The sequence below is a fragment of the Calidris pugnax genome, unplaced genomic scaffold, assembly GCF_001431845.1.
Source record: "Calidris pugnax isolate Ruff unplaced genomic scaffold, ASM143184v1 scaffold158, whole genome shotgun sequence".
Lineage (NCBI taxonomy): Eukaryota > Metazoa > Chordata > Aves > Charadriiformes > Scolopacidae > Calidris > Calidris pugnax.
In genome coordinates this window covers 430,701-455,175 of record NW_015090942.1, presented here as the reverse complement: position 1 = coordinate 455,175, position 24,475 = coordinate 430,701, and the positions used below count along the sequence as shown (strand labels likewise).

Sequence of the window (24,475 nt, the reverse complement as noted above, 5' to 3'; positions counted from 1 at the left end):
TCCCTGTTTCAATGTCATTACCCCGCCGTTGTCAGTGTTCCAAAATATAATAGGATTTGTTCAGCTGATTTATCCTGTAAACAAGCGATATTAGCCAGGCGCGTATTTAGACACAGAGAGAGAGAGAGTGGGAGAGGCAGAGTGAGGGAGCGTGCAGGAGGGAATAATAAAAATGTACTCCTCCTAATGAGGGAATGACCCAGCACTTATGGATGGGTTGGGGCTACTGGTGGGGATCCTGTGCCACGAAACACGGGGCTGTGACTGTGATGGTGTCCCTGCCCCTGAGGGCCGGCCGCAGCCTCGTCCCGCTTTCAGAGGCAGAAGGAGTTCAAGCTTAATGGCTTGAGTGAATTTATACTCGGCTGACATGAGTGCTCTGAAGTCCTCAGGTACCCAGATCTGCACAGATAGAGGCAGCAAGTGGGGAGATACTTCTTTTCAAGGCTCGAATCATCTTCGTGGTCCAGCAGAGGGCTACGAAGGGATGGAGCACCTCCCCTGTGAAGACAGGCTGAAAGAGCTGGGGTTGTTTAGCCTGGAGAAGAGAAGGCTCCAGGGAGACCTTATAGCGGCCTTTCAATACCTGAAGGGGGCCTATAGAAGAGCTGGGGAGGGACTCTTGCCAGGAGGTGTAATGATAGGACAAGGGGAAACAGTTTTAAATTGGAAGAAAAAAGATTCAGATTAGATCTCAGGAAGAAATTTTTTACTCTGAGGGTGGTGAGACACTGGAACAGGTTGCCCAGGGAAGTTGTGGCTGCCCCATCCCTGGAGGGGTTCAAGGTCAGGCTGGATGGGGCTTTGATCAACCTGGTCTGGTGGGAGGTGTCCCTGCCCATGGCAGGGGGGTTGGAACTGGATGATCTTTGACGTCCCTTCCAACCCAATCCATTCTATGATTCTGTGATTTAGTTTGTTGTTTAAACTGATAACCAGGCTTCTTTAAATTAATTTTCTGTGAGATGGTAGGACCAGACATGACTTGTTTCTCCCTGATACATCTGCACAGCCCTGGAGTTCAGCACAACTCTTAGGGCTATGAAGATGATGAAGGGACTAGAACATCTCTCTTATGAGGAAAGGCTGAGGGATTTGGGTCTTTTTAGTCTGGGGAAGACTAAGGAGGGATCTCATCAATGCCTATAAATAGAATCATAGAAGGGACCTCCCAAAGGTCATCTAGTCCGACCTCCCTGCAGTCAGCAGGGACACCCCCAACTAGACCAGGTTGCCTTGTCGAGCCTCTCCTTGAATATCTCCAGGGAAGGGGCCTCAACCACCTCCCTGGGCAACCTGTTCCAGTGCTCCACCACCCTCACAGTGAAGAACCCTCTCCTAATCTCCAATCTAAATCTGTTCCCCTCCAGCTTGAAGCCATTGCCCCTTGTCCTGTCATGGCAGGCCTTTCTAAACAGGTTCTCCCCAGCCTTCCTGTAGCCCCCCTCAGGTACTGGAAGGCTGCTATTAGGTCTCCCTGGAGCCTCCTCTTCTCCAGGCTGAACAACCCCAGCTCCCTCAGCCTGTCCTCATAGCAGAGGTGCTCCATCCCCCTGATCATCCTTGTGGCCCTCCTCTGGGAGGAGGACCTGCTCCATCAGGTCCATATCTTTCCTATACTGAGGGCTCCAGACCTGCACACAATACTCCAGGTGAGGTCTCACCAGAGCAGAGTAAAGTGGCAGAATCATCTCTCTGGACCTGCTGGCAACACTTCTTTTGATGCAGCCCAGGATGTGATTGGCCTTCTGGGCTGCGTGCCCACTGCCTGCTCATGTCCAGCTTCTCATCCACCAGCACCCCAAGTCCCTTTCCTCAGGGCTGCTTTCTAATACCTCACCTAAATACTTAAAGGGTGGGTGTCAGGAGGATGGGGCTAGTCTTTTTTCAGTGGTGCCCAGCGACAGGACAAGAGGAAATGGGCACAAACTTGAACACAGGAAGTTCTATCTCAACATGAGGAGGAACTTCCTTCCTGTGAGGGTGGCAGAGCCCTGGAACAGGCTGCCCAGGGAGGTGGTGGAATCTCCTTCTCTGGAGACATTCCAAAACCCGCCTGGACACATTTCTGTGCAACCTGCTGTGGGTGGACCTGCTTTGGCAGGGGGTTGGACTGGATGATCTCTAGAGGTCCTTTCCAACCGCGTACCATTCTGTGACCCTGAGAGCTGAGGCGGGATGGCGCTGCACAGAGGCCTTTCCTCCCTCAAGGACCCCCAGCCCCTTTCCTTCCTGTGAGGGTGGCAGAGCCCTGGAACAGGCTGCCCAGGGAGGTGGTGGAATCTCCTTCTCTGGAGACATTCCAAAACCCGCCTGGACACATTTCTGTGCAACCTGCTGTGGGTGGACCTGCTTTGGCAGGGGGTTGGACTGGATGATCTCTAGAGGTCCTTTCCAACCGCGTACCATTCTGTGACCCTGAGAGCTGAGGCGGGATGGCGCTGCACAGAGGCCTTTCCTCCATCAAGGACCCCCAGCCCCTAGCCGGAACCCGGAAGTCCGCGGCAACCAATCAGACGCGGAGGGGGCGTGGCCAGGCACCGCGCGGCGGTTTAAGAGCGGCGAGGAGGCGGCGGCCTCACAAGATGGCGGCGCGTGAGAGGGGAGAGTGAGGGGAGGTCGGACAGGCAGGCTCGGCCGAAGAGAACTACGACCATCCCTTCTTTGCCTCTGTCTTTAGTACTCAGATTAACTACCCCCAGGGTGTTCAGCCTCCTGAACTGGAAGATAAGGATGGAGGGCGGAACAACACCCTCATAATCCACGAGGCAGTAGTTAATGATCTGCTTATGTACCTAGACCTGCTTAAGTCTATGGGGCCGGTTGGGATTCATCCAGAAGTACTCAGGGAAGTGTCAAGAAAGCTCACCGAGCCTCTCTCCATAATATATCAACGCTCCTGGTCAACAGGAGAGGTGCCAGATGACTGGAGGGTGGTCCATGTGATGCCCACCTACAAGAAGAGCCAGAAGGAGGATATGGGCAACTGCAGATCTGTCAGCCTGACCTTGGTACTGGGAAAGATCATGGAGAGGATCATCTTGAGTGAGTTCTCACAGCAAGTGCAGGACAGGCAAGGGATCTGGGCCACCCAGCATGGGTTTATGAAAGGGAGGTCCTGCTTGACCAACTTGATCAATTTCTATGACCATGTGACCCGACTTCTGGATAGGGGGAAGGCTGTGGACGTTCTCTACCTGGACTTCTGTAAGGTTGCTTTATGAAAGGGAGGTCCTGCTTGACCAACTCGATCAATTTCTATGGCCATGTGACCTGACTTCTGGATAGGGGGAAGGCTGTGGATGTTTTCTGCCTGGACTTCTGTAAGGTCGTTGACACCATCTGCCACAGCGTTCTCCTGAGGAAGCTGGCGAATCATGGCATAGGCAAGTATACTCTTCACTGGGTAAAAAACGGGCTGGATGGCTGTGCCCAGCGAGTTGTGATTAATGGGGTGAAATCTGGTTGGCAACCGGTCACCAATGGTGTCCACAGGGCTCAGTTTTGGGGCCAGTCTTGTTTAATATCTTTATTGATGATCTAGATAAGGGGATTGAATGCCCCCTCAGTTAGTTCGTCTGTGCCCAGCGAGTTGTGATTAATGGGGTGAAATCTGGTTGGCAACCGGTCACCAATGGTGTCCACAGGGCTCAGTTTTGGGGCCAGTCTTGTTTAATATCTTTATTGATGATCTAGATAAGGGGATTGAATGCCCCCTCAGTAAGTTCGCAGATGACACCAAACTAGGTAGGAGTGTTGATCTGCTTGAGGGTCGGAAGGCTCTACAGAGGGACCTGGACAGATTTGATCAATGGGCCGAGGTCAATGGCATGAGGTTTAATAAGGCCAAATGCCGGGTTCTGCATTTCAGTCACGTCAACCCCAGGCAACGCTACAGGCTTGGGGAAGAGTGGCTGGAGAGCTGCCTGGCAGAAAAGGACCTGGGGGTGTTGGCGGACAGCCGGCTGAACATGAGCCAGCAGTGTGCCCAGGTGGCCAAGAAGGCCAACAGCATCCTGGCCTGTATCAGGACCAGCGTGGCCAGCAGGAGCAGGGCAGTGATGGTGCCTCTGTACTGGGCACTGGTGAGGCCTTACCTCAAGTGCTGGGTTCAGTTCTGGGCCCCTCACTACAGGAAGGACATGGAGCTGCTGGAGCATGTCCAGAGGAGAGCCACCAAGCTGGTGAGGGGTCTGGAGAACAAGTCCTATGAGGAGAGGCTGAGGGAACTTGGCATGTTTAGTTTGGAGAAGAGGAGGCTGAGGGGAGACCTCATCACCCTCTACAACTCCCTGAAAGGAGGGTGTAGAGAGGTGGGGGTTGGCCTCTTCTCCCAAGGGAATAATGACAGGACCAGAGGAAATGGTCTGAAGTTGGGGCAGGGGAGGTTTAGATTAGATATTAGGAAGAATGACTTTCCTGAGAGGGTGGTCAGGCACTGGAACAGGGAGGTGGTGGAGTCACCATCCCTGAAGATATTTAAGAAATGTGTAGATGTGGCACTTCAGGGCATGCTCTAGTGTCTGAGATTTGTTGGGTGCGGTGATTGTTGTGGTGATGGGGTGTTGGTGTGGTTTTTTGTTTGTTTTTTTGGGGGTTGGACTCGATCTCAAAGGTCCCTTCCAACCATGAAGATTCTGTGATTTTTCCGTTATTTGGTGAGTAAGCTGGGGCTTCTGGTACCCAGCCGAGCTCTCTCAAGTTTCCCTGTGCTGAAGAGCAACAGCACATACATGTCGTTCATTACAACACTTAGCTTACCTTCGCAGGACCGCAGCGAGGCTTAATTAATGCTTTTAAGCGGCTCCGGGATCTCCGGGCGAAGGTGTTGCCTGCATGCAAAGCAGCCTTGTTGTTTCATTTATATAGCGCTGTTGGTGCGCGTGGCACTTTCGCAGCCCAAATGGTAATTTTGCCTGTGTAACAAAATAATAATTATAGTAATTGTGATTCAGTGGAGAATCTCTGGTGGTGCTGGCGTAGGGGAGGCAGCTGGACTCTATCCGGCAAGGTGCTGGTGTGCGTCACTGGAATAGGAATGAGGAGTGCCCGGCAGCTGCCAGAAATGCTCCAGAAATGCTGGTTTAACCATTCTGCTGCCAGAAAACCATAGGCCTGGCAAGTTGTCTGTGAGAGGGAAGAGGGTTTGGCAAGAAAAAGCTCCTACACCCTTCAACGTTGCAGGCAACAGACAGCAGTGATATTGTTGTGGAGACCTTAGAAGAGCCCAGCAGTGTGGCTGTTGTGTCCATTGGGTGAAGGTGGACATGAGTGTGTAACTCAGGGAAGGGAATGTCTCTTTGTGAGGTGTCTCTATTGGATGGACACGCCTGAGAGAAACCTGTGTTATAGCAAGGATGCTTAAGGTGACAGAGGACAGAGTTCCAGCCTCTTCTTATGCCTCTTTCATCACTGCAGTTGATGTTTCCAGGAATTTGTTATATAGAAAACCTTTGGCTGATCACAGAAATGCAGTGTCCTTTAGAACAAAGTGCAGCAGCTGGTGAGCACTTCTCCTTCTCTCAAAGGTGTCTTTCTGCCTACGCAGAAAACCTTTTCCCCTTAAGTCTTCCTCTTTCTGGGACTCTTTCTCCCCATCTCAGCTACAGCAGCATCAGGGGAAGTCAGTGCTACCGTGTTTCAGGTGCGTAACACAGCTTTGCTGGTGGAATATGTTCTTACAGAAGAGCTCTAGCAGCTTATTTGATCAATACTTCACTTTTGAAAAATCCCTAAATGCTTATTTACCCAGTAGACCATGGCGGTTTCAAAGGCAGAGTCTCCACACTCAATCTCTTTTTTTTGGGGTGTGAAAATTTTTAAGTGAATTTTTCAAAGCTCATGGAAAGCACTGAGCTGAGAGCCACAGAGATCATATTCCTCTGTTTATCCTTCAGTGCCTCATCCGTACAATCCTCTAGCCCCTGACCCAGCAAGGGGGAGTTTATGGGACTGCAGAAGAACTCTGCTTCCTCTTACAGTCACGCTTGCTGCTCTTCAGCTCCCATCCATCCTTCTTGTTTGTAGCTACAGTTGCCACCTATGAGGGGATGAACTTCAGTGACCACACACCTCATGGATCTGATTTTTCACTCCAGCTGTGTGGCTTGGTGTGCTAATGCTGAGATTTAGAATTGTAATACCAGAATTTTTTTTTTTTGAGGGGGAGTGGAAAAGACATACGCAAAAGAGGAATTTGGTTGACACAGTGATGGTGTTTTCACTCCAGCTGTGTGGCTTGGTGTGCTAATTCTGAGATTTAGAATTGTAATGCCAGAAATTTTTTTTTTTGGGGAGGGGGTGGTGGAAAAGACATAAGCAAAAGGGGAATTTGGTTGACACAGTGATGGTGTTTCTCATCCCTGGAGGTGTTCAAGACCAGGCTGGATGGGACTTTGAGTAACCTGGTCTAGTGGGAGGTGTCCCCCTGCCCATGGAAGGAGGGTTGGAACTGGATGATCTTCAAGGTCCCTTCCAACTCTAACCATTCTGTGATTCTATATAGGATATAAAGACCTCCATAAATGGGAGTATTTGTACTGCCTCGGTCTCTGCATTGCTTCTGGAGGTACTGGCCCTCTTCCCTGCCTATATTGTACTCTTGAGGTCTAACCAAGGCACTTGAAATATCACTGAAGTTAAAATTTCCAAACACGGAGAGTGTAAATATCCCGCTGAAAAATATTGCCAGGTATCTGAGTCTGTTCTGCACCTTGCCTTGTTTATCTTGACATAGTGTGACTGTTTCTCCTGGCAGATGCTTGGAGGTGAAGTTGATGTAGGAGCTGAGGGATATGGTGAAACTGGGATCAGCACACCATCTGCCAGTAACACGGATTCATTAACCTGCTGGTGTTTCAGGCTGGATTGTAGAATCAGAGAATGATTTGGGGTGGAAGGGACCTTAAAATCATCTAGTTCCAACCTCCCTGCCAGGGATGGGGCAGGGATGCCTCCCACCAGACCAGGTTGCTCAAAGCACCACCCAACCTTAATTGCACCTTCACTTGGAATGGTAGAAGGGTCTTCTATGCAAGTGACCAAGATGCAATGTGCATAGCAAAGGTGGAAACAAGAGTTTGAGAACAAACCATGGGCTGAAAATCATTTGCAGTTGCTGTTCACTAGCACTGTGGTTGTGACATGGGGTCAGCAGACCCTGGAAGCTGTGGTCTGCATCTCCAGGGTCTGCAGCACGAAATAAGAAAAGCAGATTTAACTGCCAGGATTGCTTAAATTGTTGGAATTTAGAAAATCTAGAAAATTTTTAGGGGTATGACGTACGTATCTTATGCTACACTAATCATTCAGAAAGTTGGGACTTAGAAAATGATAAATTTATAGCAACAACTACTTCTCACTAATAATCAACCAGCTCTGCTGAGCAGAAAGCCTGAAGACTAAAGAAACCTGTTGCTCTCTGTAAGAAAGGCAGCCTCCTCTTCAGGAAATTGCAAATTTTACGACGTGGAGGTACATGGTGTAGAGTGTTGGGAAGCCTTATGCTCGCAGTACAGCAGGAACATAAATGTGGGCATAAAAAGTCTGTACTACATTAAGATTCTGCAGCGCTCTGGAAACTTGACACCAGTCCTTGAACTGATGCTTAAACTACAGACCTAAAAACCAAACGCCTGCACCAGATCTACTCAATTTGAGCAACTTTCCCCCCCTTCCTTGTTCCTGCGTTCCTGAATTATGTTTGAATGAACACCTCTTAGCATAGTGGGTGCAATTTCCCTGTAATTGGTAAAGTTACTGTAACTGCACTGTCATTTGTATATGGTGACATGTAATTGCATGGTAACCATTGCTGTGGTTGCACAAGTGAAAAGCAGCGTGCAATTATAATGTATTTCCAAATGCTGGCTCTTTATCCAGCTTCCATTATATCACGGAGCACCCTGGGGACACAGTACTGGATATTTTTGTGTGTCATCAGGCTGCAGGCTAACCGCTGAAGAGTGGGTTGGTTGGTGATCTGTGCTATCTTGGGTTGGTGGCCCAGGGTTCCCATCTTTCTGGCCGCAAAATTTCCCCGTGGCTTTGAATTGCAGATGGCAAAGGTCTACAGCCGTTGGTGCTCACTGGGTGAACCTGCAGCCTTTTCCTGACCCCCTCTCAGGAATGCATGTGATGGGGAGGGCAGCAACAGGCATCAAATTATGTGCATGATGTGGCACGAGGTGAAAGTCAGAGGGGTTGCCTCCATCCTCTACAAGGACCTCATAGCTAGACACAGCTAGACTGAAAGCAAGTTTGTGGATGACACCAAGCTGTGTGGTGTTGTCGATACACCAGAGGGATGGGATGTCATCCAAAAGGACCTGGACAGGCTGGAGAGGTGGGCCCAGGTGAACCTCATGAGGTTCAACAAGAGCAAATGCAAGGTTCTGCACCTGGGCCAGAACAATCCTCACCACCAATACAAACTAGGGGGTGAGGTATTAGAAAGTAGCCCTGAGGAAAGGGACTTGGGGGTGCTGGTGGACGAGAAGCTGGACATGAGCAGGCAGTGGGCACCTGCAGCCCAGAAGGCCAATTGCATCCTGGGCTGCATCAAAAGATGCGTTGCCAGCAGGTCCAGAGAGGTGATTCTGCCACTTTGCTCTGGTGAGACCTCACCTGGAGTATTGTGTGCAGGTCTGGAGCCCTCAATATAAGAAGGACATGGACCTGATGGAGAGCTGAGGGAGCTGGGGTTGTTCAGCCTGAAGAAGAGGAGGCTCCGGGGAGACCTAATAGCAGCCTTCCAGTACCTGAAGGGGGCCTACAGGAAGGCTGGGGAGAGCCTGTTTAGAAAGGCCTGCAGTGACAGGACGAGGGGCAATGGCTTCAAGCTGGAGGGGAACAGATTTAGACTGGAGATGAGGAGAGGGTTCTTCACTGTGAGGGTGGTGGAGCACTGGAACAGGTTGCCCAGGGAGGTGGTTGAGGCCCCATCCCTGGAGATATTCAAGGAGAGGCTCGATGAGGCCCTGGACAACCTGGTCTAGTTGGGGGTGTCCCTGCTGACTGCGGGGAGGTCGGACTAGATGACCTTTGGAGGTCCCTTCCGGCCTGGACAACTCTATGACTCTATGAAATTTGATGTTTCTGCCGAAGTTCACAGCACAGACCACAGGGGACCTCATAGCTAGACACAGCTAGACTGAAATTTGATGTTTCTGCCAAAGTTCGCAGCACAGACCACAGGCAGAAGGTCAGATGAACCAAAGCCCACTGGTCTCAGGAGTCAGAAAAGAGACTGGGAGGCAGAGAAAATCCAGCTTAAGAAAGACAAGTTACTAATGCCAGGGGTAGGGCAAACCAGCATCTAACCAGAAGTTCACCAGGCAGTGAAGCCCATGCTGATACCATCAAGAAGGCATGTACGGGCAAACAGGAGAAACACAAGCCTTGGCTACCACACTGCTGCTGTTGGAGTTTAAAGACCTGTGGTTTGCAGGGAGATGGTTTCCATTGTTTTCAGCTCTGCTGGGTGGAGATTTATGGTTCACCCCTGCACCAGGTGATCTAGACCCTAAATTTCCCAGCTTGTGTCTCTTCAGGTACCATGAAGTTCTTGGTGACAGATTTTTCTAGGGCTTCAGTATCTCAGGATTTTTAAATATCCTATTGAGTAGGATCCATGCCCATCCTCACCTCACTCGGTCCTCGCAGTCAGAAAGGAAAGAAGATCTTGCAGTCAGGTGATGAAAAAGACCTTGGATATCTCCTTGCAAAGACTGAAATGCATATTACTGTTGATTTCTTATTGCTGTTGGCTCCCTGGCCCCGCTGGCAGCACAGACAGCCGTAATGTATGTGTTCCCTCCATCGTCTGGTGTAGCCAAGCCTGAGATAACAAGAGTGAGAAGCCAAGTACCTGCCACCGTATGAAGACAGGGCTGTTAGGTATTAGCTGTAAATCAAAGGCGAGCCTTGGCCTTTGGGACAGCCTTTATCCCCAGTGAGTCTGTGGAATTGCTTTGGAGCCTGCTGAGATATTTGGAAAAAGGCCCCGGTGCCTTGATTAGGGAGGAAGATTTTACCGGAGTGAAAGCGAGGAGGAACAGAGGGATGGCTAATCCTTTATCGAAGCTTTTCCCAAAATATGGATTAGGCCCTATTTGATTATCAGGGGCTGTTTCAGAGCAAAATAGCTAAAGCAGATGTTTAAGGGACAATTGTGGTTTATTATGAGCACTGTTTGTACTGGCTCCCTAATATCTGGTGCTTCAGCCCTCCGTGCAATGCCAAAGCTTCTGCTGGGGAATCGGATGAGGACGGGGAAGGAGGTGCTGTAATCAGAGCTCTAACCCTTCTGCTGAGTTTGGGGGTTTTTGGGGCTCAGCGAATCCCTAAAGGACTGAGCCAGCACCAGCCTTGTAAAACCATCCTCTCCAGGAGGGCTTGGATGTGTTAATTATTTATTTGATAGGCTTAATCCTGGAGAAGGCAAGCGCCTGCCAGAATCCTTCTGTAAATCAGGCCCATTCTTTTGCACATCCTTCCTATTTCGTTGGTGAATGTGACACTTGGCCACGGTGTCACGGCTGCAGATGAACCCCCTGGTTGCCCGTGTGGGGAGTGGTGGCAGGAGCAGACTGTAGCCTCTCACCAGCTGGCTCCCCCCACCCTGCACATCAGCCCAAGGTGGAGAGGCAGCTGGTGGGACTCAGGAGGGCATTCATGCCCTGGGAGCTGCCAATCATTCCCACATGAAGATATTTCGGATATGTAGAGCACCTTATAAACCCGTGTTTAGCAGCTTTCCCAGGGCAGAGGGGCGGTGAGCAATAATCCTTCTTCCCAGGTGGGCACCTGGTGTGGGATGATGAACTGATTGATTCCAGTCCAACATCTCAACCGCAAGAACCTCCCTCCCCCCCACAACTTCCCTTCCGAGACACCTACAGATTCACAGTGCCGTGGATTTCTGGGTGAGATTTTTAACTGCTCAGGCTGCGAGAACTGCTGATCCTATTCCTGCCTCTTCAGATCTTCCCTTTGCCCCTCCCTGATATCCCAGCTGGCGCGGCAGCAGCGTTGCAAGCAGAGTGAATTCATGTCCTCACCTCCGCTTTCATTCTGGAAAGTCGTTAATGTGAAATTGCCGAGCAGAGAAGCTCCAGAGAGTTTAACGTGGCTACTTTATATTGCTGCTAGGAGTGTCTGGAATTGAAAATAAACCTGTGCTTGCAACTCCTGACCCTTTCATCATAAATCCAAACTTCCTTACGCGTTTCTCTTTGCTGAAGAAGATGACTGTATTTCTGTCTTTACAAAGGCGTGTGTGCAGCTGAGAGTCACAGCTGCACAGAAGCCGGGTGATGTTTGTATGTAGGTTTTTTGCTTGCTGGCAATTTTTTGCAGATGATCCCCAGAGGAAATAACCCAAATGTGTTAAATGAAAATAGTTTTCATGTGGTGCGTGGCTTGCTGGCCTTGCTCCTGTTTCTTGGAGGATGGTTGTCCACATTACAAACCACAACTCTGCTATTGCTTCTCTGGCACCCACGCAACAGCCTGTGGGTGAACCCCATGGCCTCATCTGCCCTCACACACCAGTTTGCATGTGTCAGAGGCTGGAATGTGCTGTGGTGGTCCTAGATCTCATCTGAACTGTGTGCTTGCATCATAGAATCATAGAATAGTTTGAGTTGGAAGAGACCTTTAAAGGCCACCTAGTCTCCAGCAGGGACATCTTCAACTAGATGAGGTTGCTCAGAGCCCCATCCAACCTGACCCTGAACGTTTTCAGGGATGGGGCATCTACCGTTTCTCTGGGCAATTTATGCCAGTGTTTCACTATGCTTTCAGCATAAAAATTTTCTTCCCTATATCTAGTCTAAATCTTCCCTCTTTTAGTTTAAAACCATTACCCCTTGTCCTATCACAACAGGCCCTGCTAAAAAGTCTGTCCCCATCTTTCTTATGAGGATGTGTCCTCCTGTAAATCATCTCAGGGAAATAAAATGAAATACATGAGTTTAAAGTTAGCTTTGTGTCCACATGGGAGAAAAACTGTGGAATCAGCCCCGTTAAGGGCAGGTCTGAGTTCAGCTGGAGCTGGGCCCAGCCTGATGGAGGAGGAGCTAACCCCGTGGCAGTTGGATTAATTAAGCCCCACAGGTGGGAGATGTGCTGCAGATCAGCCACAGGTTATTGTGTTTGATGCTGGGATCTCTGGGTCTATATCCTCTTAGGGTTTTGCAAGTCGATGAGGGCTTACTGGGGTTATGTGAGCTGTGATATACATCTACAGCAATCATATACTCTGGCTGACACATCCTGGCTGTTGATAGAGTGGGTTATGGAGGGCTCAGTGCTGTATCCTTACAACCACAGACTCAGATCTGCCTGGGGAGCAAATAAAAGTAGCTTATATCTCCCTGTAAAACAGCAAGAGGCTGCTCCTGTCTGCTATTCCAGGTCCTGGGTCATGCAGGAAGCCAGCCCAGTTGATTGCATGATGGGTCTTTTCTGGTCTCCAAGTTCTTCAGTGGGAGTAGTTGGTTTTGGCTGTGCTGCAGGGAGGGGATTGTGTGGAAGGCTGTGCTACACCAAGGAGGAGGCATCAGAGGAGACTGTGCCAGCTCTGCTTGATTGCTGGCATCTCACTGCTTGTTGGTGCAATTTCCTGTGGTTTGACATGGAGTTTCATCCACTGGTAAGAAGTCTTCTGGCCTTCTTAAGTTTTTTTATCTTCTGGGTAGTGAAAAGAGCTGGTTCCCTTTTCCTATTTTTCTCTAAAACCATGGCAAAGCAGGGCTTTCTTCTCTTGCCCTTTTTTTATGCTATTTGTAGAAGGTTTGGGAATTTCTTGCTTTCAGTCTGAACTTGCTTTCAGTCAGTACACCTCGAGTACTGTGTCCAGTTTTGGGCCCCTCACCACAAAAAAGACATTGAGGTGCTGGAGCAGGTCCAGAGAAGGGCAACGGAGCTGGTGAGGGGTCTGGAGCACAAGTCTTATGAGGAGAGGCTGAGGGAGCTGGGGTTATTCAGTCTGGAGAAGAGGAGGCTGAGGGGAGACATTTTGCGCTCTATAACTACCTGAAGGGGGGGTGTAGAGAAGCGGGGGTTGGTCTCTTCTCCCAAGTCACAGGAGATAGGATAAGGGGTAATGGCCTCAAGTTGTGCCAGGGGAGGTTTAGATTGGACATTAGGAAACATTCCTTCACAGAAAGGGTTATCCAGCATTGGAATAGGCTGCCCAGGGAAGTGGTTGAGGCACCATCCCTGGAGGTGTTCAAAAGACAGGCTGACATGGTCCTCAAGAATATGGTTCAGTGATTTTTTTTTTTTTATTTCTTATTTCTTTTTTTGTCAGAGTTAGGTTGATGGTTGGACTAGATGATCTTTAAGGTCCCTTCCAACCTAGATGATTCTGTGATTCTCCTCTCAGCTTGTCAGGCCATCAGTTTGAGTGAGACACACACACGGTTTTATTATTGCCTTGAAACACAGATCATGTAAATTTGAGAGCTTAAAAGTTTCCGGTGAAACTAGGCCTGACTTCCAGACCTGGATTCTTCTTAGATCCTACATCCATAGGATGGTTTGGGTTGGAAGGACCTCAAGAGGTCGTGTAGTCCAGCCTCCTGTTCAAAGCATGATGTATCTTTATGTTAGATGCTTAGACCGAGTGAATCATCTGGAGTCCTTTTGCAATCAGCTGCCTCTTTCAGAATCACAGAATCTTAGTGGTTGGAAGGGACCTCTGAGATTATCGAGTCCAACCACAAAAAAAAAAACAAAACAAAAAAAAAACAAAACACACCACACCAAACACCCACCAAAAACACCGCACCCACCAACTAAACCCCACACTCAACACCTCACCATAAACCAATAACCTTGGGCACTAGAGCATGCCCTGAAGAGCCATGTCTATACGTTTCTTAAATACCTCCAGGGATGGTGACTCCACCACCTCCCTGGGCAGGCTGTTCCAGTGCCTGACCACTCTCTCGGTAAAGTAGTTCTTTCTAATATCTAATCTAAATCTCCCCTGCCGCAGCTTCATACCATTAACTCTGGTGAGGAAGGTGATGAAGTGGTTTGGTTTGGTTGGATGGCTTGGTCTCTGACATGTGTCCTTTCCTCTGTTGATTGTGGAGGTAGTTTGTATGACCACTGTAGGCTACTAACTAAGGTTTCACGTGACTAAAGATCTCCCCTGCCGCAGCTTCATACCATTAACTCTGGTGAGGAAGGTGATGAAGTGGTTTGGTTTGGTTGGATGGCTTGGTCTCTGACGTGTCCTTTCCTCTGTTGATTGTGGAGGTAGTTTGTATGACCACTGTAGGCTATTTACTAAGGTTTCATGTGACTAAAGCAAGGTGAGATGGATCCTACACCAGGTGACGTGTTGGGTACTGAATTGGCGAACAGAAGGCTTGTCACGCTGCATCAGACCAACATATTGCTCATCTCTGACAGTCAGCGTCTCATGTCTCGCAGAAGGATCTGGGTAGTGTCACTGCTTCACACACGTTTGTGCTTCCCGAGTAATTAAGCTGCAGCTTTTCCATCCTGACCCAAGTAACGAATCTGTTGGTGTTCTCATTAGCCACAGAAACACTCAGTTTTTGCAAGGTATGTTGTCGGTGGTGTTGTCCTGCCCCTCTGAAGTGTGGCCACCAGTATGGTGGTACCAGGCCTTGGATGAATTTCGCCCTTTGGATCGGGGATGCAGATTTATCCTACGCTTTGTGCTGGTGTTGTAGACCAGCAACATCCTGTCTGCTGCTCGTGGAGGCTCTTGATCTGATCTATAATTGCTGTTTGAGCTGGTATTTTAGCTCTGAAAGGGCAGTCCACAAACACTAATGACTCTTGTAGGCCAGAGCTCAGGCTAGCTGCTCCTTGCTAATGGCTGTTTGAATTCCTCATAGGTTTTCTGTGTTTATAAATACATTTAAGACACATTATTCTTCCATTCAGTAAATTCATCTGTAATTACTCCTTGTAATTGCTGGGTGAGGATAAAATGAGTCAACTATCAGGCTTTTACTGCTCGTGAACTCAAGTAAGGAGCAGCACATGTTCTATCCATGCTTCCAGGAAGGTGTGAGCTCAGACAAAGAAAATAGTCATGGTCCTTTATTACTGATATATGAAAACTAGGCAACCTTCCTGTACAATTAATTATTGCCTTTCTAGACGTTAGTGCAGCTAAACATCTTAAGTGGATGTTTAATTTCCATCTGTGAGTGGTCACAGTGAAGTTTAAATAAAGTCTTAACTGCTTTGGCAGTTGTGTACTGTGGTATTTGGAGCTTCATCTTTGGTTGACTTATTCTGTGGTGATCTTCATTTTGGTAACCTGTATTAGCCTCACCTACTGTCCAGATGGTGCCTTAGGGTGGAAGAGTTGTCCGCACTGTTCTGCTGCTGCACTTCTGTAACTGTCTGAGGTCCAAAGAAACACCCTCAGAGATAATGTGCATCTGTACACAAAGATCTCAGTGAAGCATCTGTGTGATGACAAGCCTGTTGAGTTCAAACGCAATAGATGTTAGAGCTTAGGCAGCAGCAATAATGAACAGGACCTTCTCTCTGGTTGTTAGGAGTTCATGGGTATCTCCAACAAATGCTGGAAAGCTCCTGTAATAGCTATGAAACCTTCCTCTCCTCTCCAAAGAACTCCAGTGAGTTACAGTACCCTGGAAAAAATGGATAAATGAAGATAAATCTCAATTTATGGGGAAGAAATGGAAAGCCAGAAGGATGAACTGCCCAGGCTAAACAATGTAAGAGAAGGACCCAGGACTTAGATGTGGTGTTGGGGGATATGGTGTAGGGGAGAACTTTAGAGTAGGGTAGATGGTTGGACTTGATGATCCCGAGGGTCTCTTCCAGCCTAGATGATTCTGTGACTATGTGATTAAACTGACCCCAGGAATGGGGAGTATGTGCAGGCACCATCTACAGGGTTTAATCCTTATTGTGGTCCCTACTGCAGATTTGACCTGGGCTGACCAGTTCTCTCCCAGACAGTTCTTCAACGTGCCTTGGGGGAGTATAATTTCCAAGATGTAGTGTGAGTGATGCTACAAAATTTGGAGGTGGGAGGTCTCACAGATGTGAGCCTTACTCATCGGGGCCAGAGGGCAGGCCAGGGTCTATTTTATTTGCCAGTGCAGGTTTATCTCAGTGGTTCTTATTCTTGGATCCCATGGGAATGATGTGCATACTTTTTTTTTTGACAGAACTAGGTATGTTTAAGACATTTTCAGCAGACTTTGTCTTTGATTGCTGGGTCTTGACTGGTAAAACTGACTGGTAAAGCAGTAGGAAAAAGGCTTAACGTAATGTATCCTGCTGGGCTGTCATTCAAGAGAAGCAAGTTCCCAGTTTTCCTTCTGTCTGTAACTCATCATGCAACTTTGGACAATTTTTTTTTCCACCTCTGTATTTCTCCAGCTCTGCCTTTGTCATTGATTTATCTGCCTGCATAAATTATACACATGTTATGCAATGGTGTCTCTGCTTGAGGGGGACTTGCCAAATGGCTAAAGGATTCATTTTTTTTGCACTCTCTCTCTTTTTGTTTATAGCTGTTAACAATTGATGACAATTTCTGTGGCCTGGATATGAATGCCCCCTTGGGAGTATCATCCATGGTGCGAGGGCTCCCCATTTTCACTGAGGATGGAGACAGAATGACATCTGTGATTGCCTACGTCTACAAGAACCACTCCCTGGCTTTTGTGGGCACCAAGAGTGGGAAGCTCAAAAAGGTAAGACCTAATGTGGTTCTCTAATTCCAATTTTCATGTTCTTACGGAGATTTGTAGTTGAGTGTGAGCTCAGTCCTTATCCTAAGGTGCATGACCTATCTTGAGGACAGAAAATGTTTCGGTTGGCAAAAAAGCTGCATTTCACCCTTGAGCAATAGAGCTGATGTGAGAGAGGATAAAATCCTTCTTCCAAATTGTCATTCATCAGCAAATGAATGTTTCTGAAGTCAAACCACAGACCCAGCCACAGACAGACTTGATGCAGTTTACATCCAACAGAATATTTTTGTGTTCAGACCATCTCTAATTAAGTAGTTGATCACAGGGTATCTGTGCATGCTGGAGAAAAAACTGGCTGCAGCTGAAGTGTTAAGAAAGAGGATTCATGCTCTGGAGATCTTTCTTCAGAGCAATGTGACTGGGCTGTGATTTCACCACGAGCCCAGCATGGGATTAGCGGTTGCCCTGTGTAGGTCAGGCTGGGTGCTGGTACTGAAGGAAGAGCTTTTTTCATCAAAAGAAAGCTGTGTCTTGAACGATAATGAGCATTATGTTTATGGTTGCCGCCACGTAAACCCAAATACAAGAAAGAGTGTATTTATGTTCCTCACTGTGCATTCTCACTAAAAATATGCCTGTTGCACGGCTGTAGCTCTGCAGCTTGCCATGTAAGGCAATAGTAGAGAGGCTTGAGAGGTGGAAGCTGGGAATTGCCTACCTGTGGTTTTCTCAAGGCGAGAAGAGGTATTAGAAGGGACCTTCTCACGCTAACGATGGGCACCTCATCCATTTCAACTGCTCTGTGCCAATCTGGCAATGTTTGGCTGAACCCTCAGCCCAGGGGTGTTGCGAAATATTATATGTGAGAGGAGATTGTGGCTTTGTCATAATAACAGCGATGGATGAGAAGCTGGGAATGGAGGTTGGGCAGAGCCTTGGGGGCTGGGTTGGGTGTTGATTCCTCTTTGAATTCCTTCTGCAAAGAATAACTTCCAAGTTGGGGAGGGGAAGGTGCTATGAAAAGGTGACCCGCTATGGCTTATGTATAGGATGGACAGAGCAGACCAGGGGAAGGGAGAGGTTCATTTGTTCAGGGAAGCTTAAGGAAGGTCTGAAATCTCTGGTTTTGTTCCTCTACATGTTTCTTCACTTAAAAAGAAAATCAGGGTTGTAAATTCAGACGACATTGCTCCCATGCTGAGGCAGGTCTGCGAGGGGAACGGGAACCTGCCCGCTGGCAAATATCTCTGGCTTTGTTTGACAGAGGAAAGGTTGCTAATGCTTTTGAAAAGAGAATTTTATTTATTTTTTTTATAAACGGTCTATTCAGGCATATGGAAAAGGAGCCAAATTGTTTTTTAAACAGTTGTAATAAAAATAATCTCCTCCCCTGACTAATTAGGTTTTGCTTCTCTGTCATCTGTGATATCATAATAAACTGTTTAGTTCTCCAGTCAGTCTCTTGGGGTGGGGGAAATGGGGTAGCTGAGATCTGAATGGTAAATATCCAACAGACCTAAACAGTTAAGAATGACTGCTGCTTCCCTGCACTCGCAAGCTTTTTGGTTTTTCTTTTGGCTTCAGGAGAAGCAAACTCAGGCTTTGCAGGTCGCATTGCAGAATCCAAGATCTGATTCCTTTTAATAGGGGAAAATAGGAGAGAAAGCTTTTAGCGCTTTACAGAGTGCGGTGGAGAGCGGGGACAGCCTTATAGGGTAAAGAATGAGAGGAGAGGAACTGAACGGGCTGATGTAATTTGAGAAAGCTTCATTATATTCACTTTTTCCTAATGTGCTGAATATTCTGCAGTAGTTACTGCTTTTGGTCCCCCCGAGCAGAGCTGGAGCCTTGGGCTGAGACCTTCCTCGGCTGAATGAGTCTCCACCAGAGAGGCAGAATGCAAAGAAAAAGAGGGTTCCCCTGAACACATGTGGTGGTTTTGGAGCAGTTGAAACCTTCAGTTCCTGCAGGTTCAGCCCCATCCTTGCTGTGCCTTCTACAGTCACTGCCTCTCCCCTACACACTGCCCTCCTCCAGGGCTCCTGAAGGTATCTGAGTTCAGGGCACCAGCCAGTTTTCTCCCCTGGGTGCCACATGAGGCCAGTTTGGCACTCAGGATTTTCACTCGATGCTCCTTGGTCCCTGCCAAGCCTTGGTGGACCTTTTGAAGCTTTGTTTTCCATCTTGGCTCATCAATCAGGTGCTTTGGAATAGGAAGCCCAGGAAATACTGCATTGGTATTGCGACTCCAGCATAATCCATTACGTTAGCATAAAATTTGATTTATGTTTGAAAAAAACCCCACAAAACCCTATGGGTAAATTGGAATAAGCTTTGTAGAATTAGATGAAACTATATATACTAGTGGACAAAGCCCAGGAGCTGCCTTTTTCCTGCTTACTGAGTCCTGCCATGCATGATACGTACTGCTCTTTCTACTGGTGCAGTGCAGTTACTCGGTCAAGCTACAGTGAAGTATTTGGGCTGGCGTGACGAGGGGAGTTACTAAATTCAAGACTGCAGGATCTACTCAGCTGTTGGAAGACTCACTGCAAGTAATGACAAGATGGTTTTGGAGAAACTTTGCGTATTTTTCCTGCAGTTTCAGTCTCTTTTTCTCTGTGTGTGTATTTTTCTATGAAAGATGCAGACTGTATATGAGGTTTTGATGTATGTAATCCGTGAATACTCTGCAAAATACCCACAGTCATAAAGCAATATCTGTTAGTTGATATACAAATGTCACATATGTCAAAGGAATTTATCCAGTGGCACACAAAACTGAAGTAAAATATTGTGCTTTACAGGAACATATCATTAAAATGAAAACTAGCAGCATATCAGGAATCTGTCCATGTAACCAAGACAACAAAGAGAAAGGAAAGGAAAAAACCAAGATAGAGATAGGGTAGAAAAAAAGTGAGTGAAACAGAGAGACAGGGTTGGCCCCAGCTATTTCACTGCCTCAGGCAAAATCCATTGTGCAACCCTCGCTCGTTCAGTTGGTCTGCACATGTAGCTATGTGGAAGGCAACTGAATAATGTGCTGTAGAAATATCCCCTCCAATTCTGCTGGCTTGTCCACAGCACAGCCTAGCCCTGCAGAACGAAGATATAAATAGGATAAAAATGCAGAGCTATGGAAAAGAAAAATTCCCCTGTCCGTATCTCATGTGTAGAAACTGGTGCCCTTGGATTAAAGGTCTGATGGGTGCTGGTGGCATCTTGGGGATGGAAGAGGGTGGCCTGGGGATGAGTGGGCTAGGAGACAGCTGGGTTCAGTTCTTGGTGCCCTTGGATTAAAGGCCTGATGGGTGCTGGTGGCATCTTGGGGATGGAAGAGGGTGGCCTGGGGATGAGTGGGCTAGGAGACAGCTAGGTTCAGTTCTTTGCTCTACCAGAAACTTGTGGTGTGCCTCCGTCTTTCATCTTCTCTCCTGCAAAGGGTAGGGAATACTTTGCTTGCTCAAAGAAGAGCTGAAGAAAATTAACGAGCTAAAGGTTGTGAGGTGTGTGATGGTATCGAACTATAGACAAATCGGATGGGATGGAAAACCAGCTCCTGACCACTTGTGGGCATTAAAGATCCTGTGGAACTCTTTAATGAGAAATATTTCGCCTTGCTTTGGTGCTTTGGTCAGCTCCCTGTATCTGTAATTACCTCCTGTCCTGGCTGGCCCCTGGTGTTCCCTGTGCTTCCGTACCGCACCGGTAAGCGTTGCCGCGGTTTTAGTGTACTCCAGGGTGCCCGGTGGGCTTCGTTGGCAGAGTGAGTTCCTACACAGAATGGGAAGTGCTTTGAACAAAACCCGTGGCTTAAAGTCAGTCTGCGCCTCTGTGAATTTCTAGTCATTTTTTTTATTTTTTCACCGGGAGATCCGAAAGCTTCACTTGGGTTTAACGAAGGGCTGTTTTGTCTCTCCGCGAGCAGCCAACCATCGGGAACGGGGAGTTATTCCTGGGTATGTGCTTCCTACAAACCGCTCTGCTGTAAAACAGCCAGGTGCCGAAATCCCCTGGTTTTCTTCTCCTTTGCACACACTCTCTCATTACACGCTTAACTCGTCGCTCCGGCAGCAGGAGAAAGCTAGAGATGTACCCATGGAGATGCTTTGCACGGTTGTGTATGCTTGTTTTTGGATTTTTTTTATTTTTTTTTGCGGTGTGTCTGGCCAAATTACATGCCACTAATACCTGTCATCGCTAAGGGAGCGTAGCAGTATTCGGTATTCCTTGAATTCCTTCCCTAGGCATTTAATTTATGGGTCATTGCTTTTGTGCAGATAGTTTCCAGTCAAAGAGATGCAACTTACCTGCAATTATTCTGTGTGTAGATGCAGGTGTAAAGGGCAATTTAAGTTTACAAATGTCAACCCGGGAACAGCCCCAGGAATTGCACTTGGAACAAAACAAAGCTCTCTGTCCATTTTGAAATGTTTAGTTGAAAATGGAGTAGTAGTAATTTACATTTATTTGAAACTTCCCCTTAAGAAATATTTTTTTTTTTTAATTCCATCAAAATATTTCACTCAAAGCCTTTTCTATGCTAAATTCCTTGCAGAGAAAGAAATTTGGCTTAAAAACCAATTCTTTCACTATGTGGCCCGTATTTCATCTTTCATAAAATCCCACCAGTTTGAGGTCTTTGAAGGGCTTTTTAGATTTGGACTGCCGTTTGGGGTGACGGTTTTCATTCAGGTCAGAAAGCTCTGAAATCTGGCCAGCGCTTCCCACCAGGAATCACCCTCTATTTAGTAGAAAATTCTCAGTATCGACCAGTTTCATGAACCACCCTCCGGATTACCCTGAACCCTCGAAACCCTGTTTTCTTTGGATCCAGAGACAAAACACCGTAGGGAGATTTTTAGATCTGAGAGCTCGGATTTGCAGTTCTCATTTTTGGCCCATCTCGCAGTTGCGTTGGGGAAGGCTGGCTTTCTCGGATAGATAATTGGATTGGAAAGTAGGTGCAAATCTGAGCTCCTGCTGGTTTCTGTCCACGTAGCCGTGGCCATCCCATCCCATCAGCTGGCTGACAGCTCTCCTGGTTGGATGCTCCGGTGCTGTTTACAGCCCGCCTGCTTCAAAGAGTGATTGGGAACTGCTGACAGCTATTGAAGGAGTCAGCCTGTAGTTTGGAGAAGATGCACCTTGGTCTACAGGAGTGCCAGGACTGCTTCAGTGAGGGGACTCTGAAGGACACCCAAACCTGCAGTTGACTGCTATGATGGGTCTTCTTGCTACCCCCTTCACATGTGTGTTGGGATCCATTCCCCAGAGCAGGGTTCATCCCGTTTAGCAGGAGAGAGCAGCTGAATCCTGGTGGGACTGGCAGGGTGTGAGGTCCTTCCACACAGCTGGATTGTTTTCAAGTGCCACAGGTGGGCAACAGAGGAATGAAATGGAGTAGGGAGGTGATTGTGCCCCTGTACTTGGCACTGGTGAGGCCACACCTCGAGTGTTGTGTCCAGTTCTGGGCATCTCAATACAAGAGAGATCTGGAGGTGCTGGAGCGAGTGCAGAGGAGGGCAACGAAACTAGTGAAGGGCCTAGAAGACAAATCATATGAAGAGCGGCTGAAGGAGCTGGGGCTGTTTAGTATGAGGAAGAGGAGGCTGAGGGGAGACCTCATCACCCTCTACAACTACTTGAAAGGACACTGTAGAGAGGTTGGTGCTGGTCTCTTCTCACAGGTAATTAGTGACAGAACGAGAGGGAACGGCTTCAAGCTCCAACAGGGTAGGTTTAGACTGAACATTAGGAAGGAATTTTTCACAGAAAGCGTGGTCGGGCATTGGAATAGGCTGCCCAGGGAGGGGGGGGAGTCACCATCCCTGGCTGTGTTTAAGGGACGTTTAGATGGGGTACTGAGGGATATGGTGTAGGGGAGGACTTTGTAGAGTAGGGTAGATGGTTGGACTCGATGATCCGAAGGGTCTCTTCCAATCTCAATGATTCTATGATTCTATGATTTTTCACGCAAAACAGTTTGACCAAGGTAAAAGGGTGCAAGAGGTGGGCAGAGATCCACAGGCAATAGAGCTCTGAGTGGGTTGGTGACACCGTGATGTACCCACATGAAGATGAGTATCTCCTTCTTCTCTGATGCCTCGCCTTCCATCCAAGGAGATGGAGCTAATGAGAGAGCCCTGGGTTTGCCATGCATGGAGTTGCAGACTTGTGATTACTGAAGGCAAAGACAGAGAATCCTCACTGTTCCTCCAGGCAAGGGGGGGTGTCTGAATACGCACAAGAGGAGAAACCCTGCTCGGTTTTGATGTTCCCTGGAGGATATTCTGCTGCTGACAGCTCTGTGTGAATGTCAGCAGGGAAACTCGGCTTCCTTCTCCTTCCCTCTGCTGATTTGAAAGAGTCAGGGTTTTTGGTTTTGTGTTATTTTTTTTTTTAAATTTTATTTTTTTTTTTTTTCCCCAACTGTTTGGCAAGTGGACTTGACTGCTCTGAAAACATGCTGTAGAGGCTCTGGCTCCTGCTGGGAAGCTGGTTTCTGCGAGAGGGGCTCGTTCACCCTGGCCTCTCCTCACAGCTTCCTAAATCAGCAGGAGTCCGAGTGCTTCACTCACTTGTGATGGAGCGATACCGCTTCCCGTCTGCATCTGACGTCTGTGAAGGCTGCAGTTGTCTGTGTCCTTCATTGATATACAGTCCTTCTTTGAGAGGTCGTTGCCAGCTCAGATGCTTGAGGAGTAGTTCAGTTTTCTGGCCTCAGCATTCAGAAAGCTGTGATTTTGGTAGCTGTGGCGTTCTTGGCACTCAATGCCCGTGCTGGGTGTACCAGCCCTGAAAGGAGGGGTGATGAGAATTTATGTGGACATTGGGCAGTGACACCCATTTATTCTGGGTTGTGTAAAAGTCATCGGCTGGTGATAATGGAGTCCAACATGACCTCGAAGTGTTGAGTGTTTGGATGTTGTGTCCACGGGTGAAATCAAAGATGCAGGACTTGTGCATCCTGGTCCTAGGCTGCTGTGATGTGCCATCTCTCTTCCCCTGCTGCTCTGAAGCCTGGTTGGGTGGGTGGGCATCTTTCTACCACACTTCACCTTTCACCAGCTAGACATCAGATGAGGAGGAGGTTCAGGCTGGATATTAGGAAAATTTTTTTGCACTGAAAGGGTTATCAGGCATTGGAATGGGCTGCCCAGGGAGGTGGCTGAGGCACCATCCCTGGAGGTGTTCAAAAGACGGGTTGATGTAGTGGTTGAGGTATGGTTTAGTGATGATGCTTCCTGTTTCTTGTGCGGGTGTCTATTTTTGTCAGTTAGGTTGATTGTTGGACAAGATGATCTTTGAGGTCCCTTCCAACCTAGAAGATTCTTTAATTCTGAGGTGGGAAGCAGGTTGCCCTGTGCATCCCTTCGTCACACAGCTGCAGCCACCGAATCACAGAATGGTAGGGGTTGGAAGGGACTTTCAGAGATCATCTAGTCCAACCTCCAGTCAGTTGGGAAGATCTGGCTGAACAGCAGGGCTGCCATCCAGAGGCGTTTCGACAGGATGGAGCAATGGGGTTGACAGGAACTCATTTAAGGAGAAGTGTGAAGTTCCACACCTGGAAAGGAGCCACCTCTTATAACGATTCAGGCTGAGGACTGCCTGGCTGGGGAGCAGCTCTTCTGAAAAGGATGTAGGGACCCTGGTAGACAGCAAGTTGCACATGAGCCACCGTTGTGCCTATACAGTGAAAAAGGCCAATGACATCCATCCTCAGCTATAAAAATAGG

The 24,475-nt window shown here is 48.0% G+C and overlaps 1 protein-coding gene across 1 annotated transcript in view; it reads left to right on the top strand.

Annotated features, from left to right (window-relative positions):
* The window catches only part of LOC106893684 (plexin-A4-like), a gene marked incomplete at its 3' end in the record, with an annotated part of 465,431 nt that overhangs the window by 16,610 nt on the left and 424,346 nt on the right, over positions 1-24,475 (top strand). Inside the window, exon 2 of the mRNA XM_014951857.1 lies at positions 16,548-16,730. Coding sequence (XP_014807343.1) covers positions 16,548-16,730 — 183 coding nt within the window. The remainder of the gene's footprint in view (positions 1-16,547; positions 16,731-24,475) is intronic.